The sequence below is a fragment of the Oncorhynchus keta genome, chromosome 19, assembly GCF_023373465.1.
Source record: "Oncorhynchus keta strain PuntledgeMale-10-30-2019 chromosome 19, Oket_V2, whole genome shotgun sequence".
NCBI lineage: Eukaryota > Metazoa > Chordata > Actinopteri > Salmoniformes > Salmonidae > Oncorhynchus > Oncorhynchus keta.
In genome coordinates, this window is record NC_068439.1 from 59399567 (window position 1) to 59408678 (window position 9112).

General features: G+C 44.2%; 1 protein-coding gene across 3 annotated transcripts in view; it reads left to right on the plus strand.

The window, feature by feature from the left end:
* Positions 1-3815, plus strand: part of LOC118398575 (vascular endothelial growth factor A-A-like) — a 21018-nt gene extending 17203 nt beyond the window's left edge. For all 3 annotated transcript variants that reach the window (XM_052470876.1, XM_052470874.1, XM_052470875.1), the window contains 2 exons: positions 1881-2024; positions 2209-3815. In XM_052470876.1, the coding sequence (XP_052326836.1) occupies positions 1881-2024; positions 2209-2230 (166 nt within the window). In that variant the 3' untranslated portion in view covers positions 2231-3815. The remainder of the gene's footprint in view (positions 1-1880; positions 2025-2208) is intronic.
* The last annotated feature ends 5297 nt before the right edge of the window (positions 3816-9112 follow it).

The following is a 9112-nucleotide window of genomic DNA, read 5'->3' on the forward strand; positions in this document are numbered from 1 at the left end:
GAGTTAAATTGACCCTTTTAATTAATTGCCAGTCTATTCACCGCCCCACCACTCCACCCAATACCACCACACACTTCAATTGGCATGAGACTGTAGATAGATGTCATCCCTAAATAATAAATAACATATGATCCTAGATCTATGTTTCGGGGTGACTTCTACCTCATAACCCTACCTCCTTACCTCACTACCACCCCCACCCCCCTGGTGATAAGGCACCCTGGGCGGTGTGGGGATGGGGGAGAAGGAATGGAGTGATAGGGTAATGGTGAAGGTAACAGAACTGAACCTACCAGCATGGCTTTTTGCAGGCGATGTCACTAATCCCATATCTGTTGTGGGAATCATCCAAGGCCTATGTCAGTGTTGAGTCTGTCTCGCTTTGCTGTGTCTCCAAATGTTCCTTTTTCCTCTTTTCTTTTTTAATGTTTCTTTTTATCCCTCCAAACAGGCTTTTTCTGTTCCGTCCGCCATCACTGGGCTTTGTTTGTGATATAAGGATACGAGAGATGGCATATAACATTGTTGTTTCTTTCTGGGTTATGTAAACCAACAAATTGTTTAGCCCATTCTGTTTGTGCATTCTCTTTGTTGCCTCTATGGGTCTGAACAGCACAAAGAACACAAAAAGGTGTTTCGTTTGGTGCTGTTTTTACCGGAAAGAGGTGCTCATGTTTCTAAAATGGTCTTAATGTCAAAGAATAGCGTTATTCTGTTCGTTGTGCTGTGCCTTTAGTTCTCAATGGAATGTCTGTCTGTCGTCCCCCATACTCAGTGAAAAAGGTTTTGTCCACTATTAACACCTCTGTGTGGGAACATAATGGCACAGTCTCTACTGTTCTGTCATTTAAACCAGATCTATCTTCTGGTATCTACTGGTTCTCTATCTGATCTGTGTCTATAAGGGACAACATTTACTTGTAATCTTTTAATTCAATAAAAACTCATCCTGTATCTTTAGGGATGAGTTTAATTTGACATTTTTTTGTTGTAAACCTCACGTCCCAGCCAAAGCTTGCTAGTGCATGTCTAACCGAAACAATGCATACTGTACGTGGGCAAGCCAATCATCCTAAAAATCACTCCCCCCTACGAGACAGTAGGAGGGGGTCTCCCTGCCAGCATGGGCTGAGTCAGGAGCCAGGAGACAGAGGAGAGAGAGATAGTGAAGGGTTTAGGGGTAATTTTGCTGCTTGCAAATTGGTTCTGTTTTTGTACAACCCTCTGGCCACATGCTATAATTCATCCTCTTTTACCCACACCACAGACTGCACATTGACACAGACTGCACATTGACACAGACTGCACATTGACACAGACTGCACATTGACACAGACTGCACATTGACACAGACAGCACATTGACACAGACAGCACATTGACACAGACTGCACATTGACACAGACTGCACATTGACACAGACGGCACATTGACACAGACGGCACATTGACACAGACGGCACATTGACACAGACGGCACATTGACACAGACTGCACATTGACACAGACGGCACATTGACTCAGACTGCACATTGACACAGACTGCACATTGACACAGACTGCACATTGACACAGACTGCACATTGACACAGACTGCACATTGACACAGACGGCACATTGACACAGACGGCACATTGACACAGACTGCACATTGACACAGATGGCACATTGACACAGACAGCACATTGACACAGACAGCACATTGACCCTGAGAGTGTGAAGTTTCAGCATTTGATAAGAGGGTTGACCTTAAGGGAAATGATCTTGGAAGTGTTTTTCTATATTAACACCATTATAATAAACATCCTCCCTCTCTTTTTCTCTTCCTCCTTTTTCCTCTTCTTCATCCTTCTCATTTCCTCTCCTCTCTCTCTGTCTACAGTCAGTGCGAGCCATGTTGTGATGGCTGTTTAGCAAGGAGAAAGCGGTTGTTCATCCAGAACCCTCTGACCTGCCAGTGTTCCTGCAGAAACTCTGACGCCGACTGCAGGGCACGTCAGCTGGAGCTCAACGAGAGGACCTGCAGGTGTGTGTTATATCACTCTTGGACTCATAACTCCTTTTGGGAACCAAGATGGTGTTTGGTGGCATTTCTTGACCACATGAAGGCATACCATTAGCCAAGAACCTGACCAAGAAATTGGCGCTAAGACCACGAGTGTGTTTTCATACAATCATATGTTTCTGTCTGTCTTCTCTGTGATCCCCAGATGTGACAAGCCCAGAAGATGAGTCTAAGCTTAAGATGAAACAACGTGAAGGGACATTCACAAGATATTTCACAGCACTTTCAACTCTGAGCTTATCTTCTTTGTGGAAAGCATTCCCCTGGACTGACTGAGAAACAGCAGTGAGAAAAGAGAGGGGGAGAGAGAAAGAAATAATACATTAATAGAAAAATAATCCCAATGTATCTGCATATACTAAGAGAGAGAGAAAGAAAAAGTACAGAATTTGTATTGCTGCTAAAAGAGCTAACTAAAACCCATCGTTTGGCGTTTGACTGGACTACGGTTTGTTGTTGATTCATTTATGCAAATACTTCACTGGATATGTGTGAGTACTGTGGTTATGTGTTAAATCATGAGGAACAAAACCTTGCTATGTGGTATGTATATCCACAGAAGAGAAGAGGAAGGAAGAACATTCTTCCTGACCCATAGACTCCCTTTGCAGGAGCCCAATGGCAATGGCAGGACAGCCAATGGGAGATGGGGATCCGTCCCTTTATGATAGCACTTCCTTTTCCTTAAAGGAAGTTCTAGAACTGATGCGTGGAACGTGTGGAAAGCTAGAACTGTGTATTTTGCTGGCCTAGCTAGCAGCGGAACTGGATTTGGAGTGCCATAATACCCAAAGGGATACTGATGATTGATTTTGGTATACATGGAAACCACTAGAAACAACTGATACTGTAGCTTGATTCCATTGAGAAACTGCCTCACAAACTGTGCTAATCACTTTAGAGTGAGAAATCCTGAATTAGCTTCTTAAATTATTTTTGTTTATTTTGGGGGGAGGGGAGGGGGATGTTATGCTGTCTGTGGTTGAACTCAATACAGAATACAATAGTATCGATGGCAAGCAGTCTGTATATACTATACTTACTTAATATCCCTTATGTCATAGTCCACTATAGATAATTTATAATGTTAGAGTATTTTCAGTATTCAGTCCTCTACCCATATTTAATTTGATCTATTTATATATCAAGTGTTATGTTCCTTTAGGTTTCCCCTTCCTGCTATGTGATGCCAGTGTGGTCTCCATTCTGCCTAGCTACAAGGAGATACTGCTCTAGGCTTTTATAAGAAAAAGAAAAACCTTTACGTTAACATTCCTGAAATGGATCATTTGTATGGACGCCATCTATTCTGGATTTATCAACCCTTTTTATAGAGGGTGGAGGTTCTGTGTGTGATTTTTAACCTGCTCTATGGTCTTGGCGTGTGTGTGTGTGTGTGTGTGTGTGTGTGTGTGTGTGTGTGTGTGTGTGTCTGTGTCTGTGTCTGTGTCTGTGTGTGTGTGTGTCTGTGTGTGTGTGTGTGTGTGTGTGTGTGTGTGTGTGTGTGTGTGTGTGTGTTAGAGAGGCAGAGGAGGCTTATGCTTGTCTTGAGCTCCATCACGCAGATAACAATAAACCATTGCTAAAAGAAAGCTTGGCCTACCAAGTCAACTGTTTGTATTACAGCTAGCAATCTGCAATATCAAGAATATATGATATCATGATAATAGTACTTATGGTTTCTTTTCCAATATTAACATGTTTTTTTTCTGTGACAGTGTAAAGTAGTAAAGCATATTTATTTACAAATTATATTTCTTATTTTGTATATCACATTGAGGAAAAGGTTGCTGTGTTTTGAAGCAGTGGGTTTTGAAGAGGTTGTATGAGTTATTGTTTGTGTTGTGTTTGAAACAGCTTCTCCAACATACGACAGCCATCTTTGATATCTGTTATGACTACGAAACTCGAAAAGGTATGCACTCACACAGCTCATAAGAGCATGTGCTGTGGAATATAAAACATGATTCAAAAGAAGAAATTCCTTAACACCTTTGACAAAGATCTGTAGACCAAAATAGTGTATGAATAAAAAGATTTTGCAAGGCAGCAGTGTGGAGGAATTTCTTCTTTTGAATGCCCATGGACCTCCAGAAAGCCATGAGGCACATGGGGAAATACTTCTGATGACCTCTTACCTAGGAACTTTGGAAGTGTGTTTTTACCTGCTATAGGCCACGTTCCAATTCTTTAAATTGTCTTCCTTCCGCTCTCACGAAGTGACCTGACAGGTGCTGATCACTGATCACAATGAGTGAGTGGTGGACTAGTTACTGTAAAAATACTCCTGTGAAATAATCTCAGACTATTATCCCTGCTTTGCTATGTGGTAAAGGTTTGGTGACAACAGCCTCAATTCCAGTGGTTCCCAACCAAGGGTACTTGGACCCTTGGGGGAACTTGGCCAATCCACATGGGGTACTTGAGAAGACTCATTAGAGGGTACTCTGGGGGTACTCTGGGCAGAGCAGAATTCAGTTGGTGGGATAGTTACTGAAAAAGATTGGGAACCTTGCGTCTAGTCTATCAACTATGTCCAATACACTGGCAGTTTCTGTAAGGACAGACACTTGGAGACAGGAAGCAAGTACAGGGAGTGAACATTTAATTCATAAACAGACATGAAACAGGACAGGACAGCGCCTGGACATGAAAAACATAACGACAATAATGCTGACATGGGGATGAAACAGGAACAGACGGATATAGGGAAGGCAATCAAAACATAAAGGAGTACAGGTGAGTCCAATGAAGTGCTGATGTGCGTAACGAAGGTAACAGGTGTGCGTAATGATGGGCAGGAGTGCCAGGTAGGGGGAGCGGGAGCGGGAGCAGGCGTGACAGTACCCCCCTCTAGGTGCGCCACCCGGTGTCCCACCTGGGTGAGCAAGATGGGCCGAGACATGGGCACCAGACAAGCCGGCTGAGGCGTAGAAGCACTACGATCCGGCTGAGGCGTGTAAGCCGGACAAGCCGGCTGAGGCATGGGAGCCTGATGATCTGGGTGAGGCATGAAAGCCTAACGATCCGGCTGAGGCATGACGTGGGATGGGAGCCTGCCGAGCCAACCGAGGCAAGGAAATTTCTCGAGCCAGCTAAGGCGTGCAAGCCCGACGAGCCAGCTGAGGTACCCCCAGTTCCATCGGCAGCAACACCCGGACCCGACGTCACCAACAAAAACAAAAACTCCCTGATTATTCAAATTGTTGTGTCAGCGTTCTGTAAGGAGAGACGCTTGGAGACGAGAAGCAAGTACAGGGAGTGAACATTTAATTAATAAACAGACATGAAACACGACAGGACAGCGTCTGGACATGAAGGAATACAGGTGAGTCCAATGAAGCGCTGATGTGCGTAACGAAGGTGACAGGTGTGTGTAATGATGGGCAGGAGTGCCAGGTAGGGGGAGCGGGAGCAGGCATGACCCCCCTCTAGAGGCGCCACCAGGCGTCCCACCTGGGTGAGCAAAATGGGCCGAGACATGGGCACCAGACAAGCCGGCTGAGGCGTAGAAGCCCTACGATCCGGCTGAGGCGTAGAAGCCCTACGATCCGGCTGAGGCGTGGGAGCCTGACAATCTGGCTGAGGCATGACGTGGGATGGGAGCCTGCCAAGGCAACCGAGGCAAGGAAAGCTCTCGAGCCAGCTAAGTCATGGAAGCCCGATGAGCCAGCTGAGATACCCCCGGTTCCATCAGCAGCAACACCCGGACCTGACGTCAACAACAAAAATAAAAACAAAAACTCCCTGATTATTCAAATTGTGGTGTCAGCGTTCTGTAAGGAGAGACGCTTGGAGGCGAGAAGCAAGTGCAGGGAGTGAACCTTGTTTTTTAAAAATGTATTAATTCTTTTTCTGACCCCTTTTCCCCCCAATTTCGTGGTATCCAATTGTTTAGTAGCTACTATCTTGTCTCATCACTAAAACTCCCATACGGGCTCAGGAGAGACGAAGGTTGAAAGTCATGCGTCCTCCGATGCACAACCCAACCAAGCCGCACTGCTTCTTAACATAGCGCGCATCCAACCCGGAAGCCAGCCACACCAATGTGTCGGAGGAAACACCATGCACCTGGCAACCTTGCTCAGCACTTCATTGGACTCACCTGTACTCCTTTATGTTTTGATTGCCTTCCCTATATCCGTCTGTTCCTGTTTCATCCCCATGTCAGCGTGCACTGCGCCCGGCCCGCCACAGGAGTCGATGGTGCGCGATGACACAAGGATATCCCTTACCGGCCAAACTCTCCCTAACCCGGACGATGCTAGGCCAATTGTGCGTCGCCCCACGGACCTCCCGGTCGCGGCCGGTTACGACAGAGCCTGGGCGCGAACCCAGAGTCTCTGGTGGCACAGCTGGCGCTGCAGGACAGCTGCGCCACCCGGGAGGCCCAGGGAGTGAACATTTAAATAATAAACGGTCATGAAACATGACAGGACAGCATCTGGACATGAAAAACATAATGACAATAATGCTGATACGGGGATGAAACAGAGGAACAGACAGATATATGGAAGGCAATCAAAATGTGAAGGAGTACAGGTAAGGCCAATGAAGCGCTGATGCGCGAAACAAAGGTGACAGGTGTGCGTAATGATGGGCAGCCTGGCGCCCTTTAAAGCCGGGGGGGGCAGGCGTGACAGTTTCTTCAGTTATATCACACCCTCTGAACCAATTATGCTAATTATGGAAGCCCATGGTAACCTAGGTTGAATATACTTGTTATCTTCAACCTAGATGGTAACCAGGAAGTATCCTGTGGCCTCATTTATAAACTGCGTATGTACAAAATATACCTCAAAATGCGCATGTGCCAGTTGTCACACAAAATTTGGCATTTTACAAATTGTACTTGACATGAGAAAGTGCTCACCTCCCCGCAAACCTTAGACCATGTGTACACACATCTGCTAGTGGTTTAAATATTGTATTGCAAGCTGGAAAGTAAGTATTGTGTGCAAATGGGGGACATGATGAAAAGCTTATTTCGAATGCAGCCATTTGCCGTTAGTAAGAAAAGCAAAAATCAGTGTTTATTTTTTTTATAGGAATCTTTTACATATTTTATTTTCATAACCATTTCAGAGTAAAAAATATGCGCTGCATGTCCTCCCTCTCCCATACTAACCCACATGGGTGGTTAAAAGATGAACAAGGTCGATGCTCCAGTACAGTTGGTGACGGTAATCCACCTTAAAGTTGGTTGCCAACCGCTATATAAAATCCACAGAAGAAGAAGAAGTATGAACGAGGACATAATAATCAAAGAAAACTAACCTAAAACTATCTAGGTTTCCCCTTTTATCTGTGGATTAATTGACACATTTTTTTAATTGTTGATTTTGTGTGACTCAAAATGAGTAAAAATTCTACAAAGATCCGGGAAAAAAAAGGATCATGTGCATTTCAGGAAAAATAACAACCCAAAGTTGGATATTTCCTAGGACAAATTAGCTAGCAACAGCAAGCTAGCAAAATATCCATACATGCTTCGCGTGTGTTTTAAGCTGTCTGTCACGCCCTGACCTTTGAGATCCTTTTTATGTCTCTATTTTGGTTTGGTCAGGGCGTGAGTTGGGGTGGGCATTCTATGTTTTGTGTTTCTATGATTTTCTATTTCTAGGTTTTGGCCGGGTATGGTTCTCAATCAGGGACAGCTGTCTATCGTTGTCTCTGATTGGGAACCATCTTAGGTACCCTTTTTCCCATTTGTGTTTGTGGGAAGTTAACTTTGTTTGATGGCACTTAGCCTTAAGCTTCATGGTTTGTTTTGTATTGTTTATTGTTTTGTCGGCGTCATTTAGAATAAAAGAGAATATGTACACTCACCAGGCTCCACCTTGGTCCAGTTCTTTTAATGGCTGTGACATTGTCCCCAAATTAATATTGTTGGTTGAGAGTTGTTTTTGGTGTTTCAACCTGCGTGCCATGACTGGGTCTGGTGAGGAAAGGCAAAATCAACATGCACAGATGGCAGACGCACGCACTGAGTTGTTTTGGTCACCATGTAACGGGAAATATGCTATGTACGGCGTGCCCCAAGTTTATACATTTCAATATACGTGAGCAGACTTTAAAAAAATGACCCGTGCAAAAATGTAGTCTCAAATTTACGCAACGGTTATAAATGAGGCCCCTGGGGAGCAGAGCAGAAAATCCAATACTAATCTCCCTGTAAATGTGGATTACAGGGAGTTTGTTGGGTTTTTGGCCATGTTTGTTTTGAAACAAGTGCCCTCTTAGTCCCAGAGGTAGCTATTTCCCGCCAGATTACCCGTTAGCGCAGAGCGCTAATGCAGTTGTGTGAAAACACTTCTATACCACAACGATTTATTCTACTCATGAAATATACCATAAACCCATTTAATCCCAGGGGCCCTCACACGGCTAAACACCCTTAAGAATGCCATAAACTATTTAATCTGTGATTTACTCCTGTATCCAGGGGAGGTGAGCGACCTAGCCATCCATTTCTCTCCCCCGCTAGCTATGTAAATATAGCCTAACACAAGCTAGCTAGCTGACCTGCTGGACTTTACTCTGTTAGTTTAGCAACGGTGAGTCTGTGACAGATTTGATTGTTTTTATAAAGGGACAGTTTAATGTGTGATCCAACACTGTTATCATTCTGGTTCCTCACTCTCGCTTAAAGGAGGGAAAATATAACGGGAAGTCCAGAATGACTAAGCGTTTTTGTTGTCGTTTGTGAAGTATTGTGTTTTAGTCAAGAACTCCAGCCATGGTTATGTTACTACTGTATATACAGGTCTGGTTGCCCGCATTTAGTAACTCTTCAGAAAGACAGACTTTTCCCACAGACTTACTTTTCCAATGTTTATTGATTTATCATGGTGGGGAACTCTCCTTGTACCCCGTTTGTCTCTTTGTCTCTCCATTAATTTATCTGTTGTAATCTACAGCAATATTTTATGGCAAACCACACAGGGAGCAGAATAACATATTATTTATTTAAAGTCTATCTAACCTGTTGGGGAGGGGAGGTTCTAAGCTAACATTTGGAATTGTTTTAAGATCGTCATACTATGGAT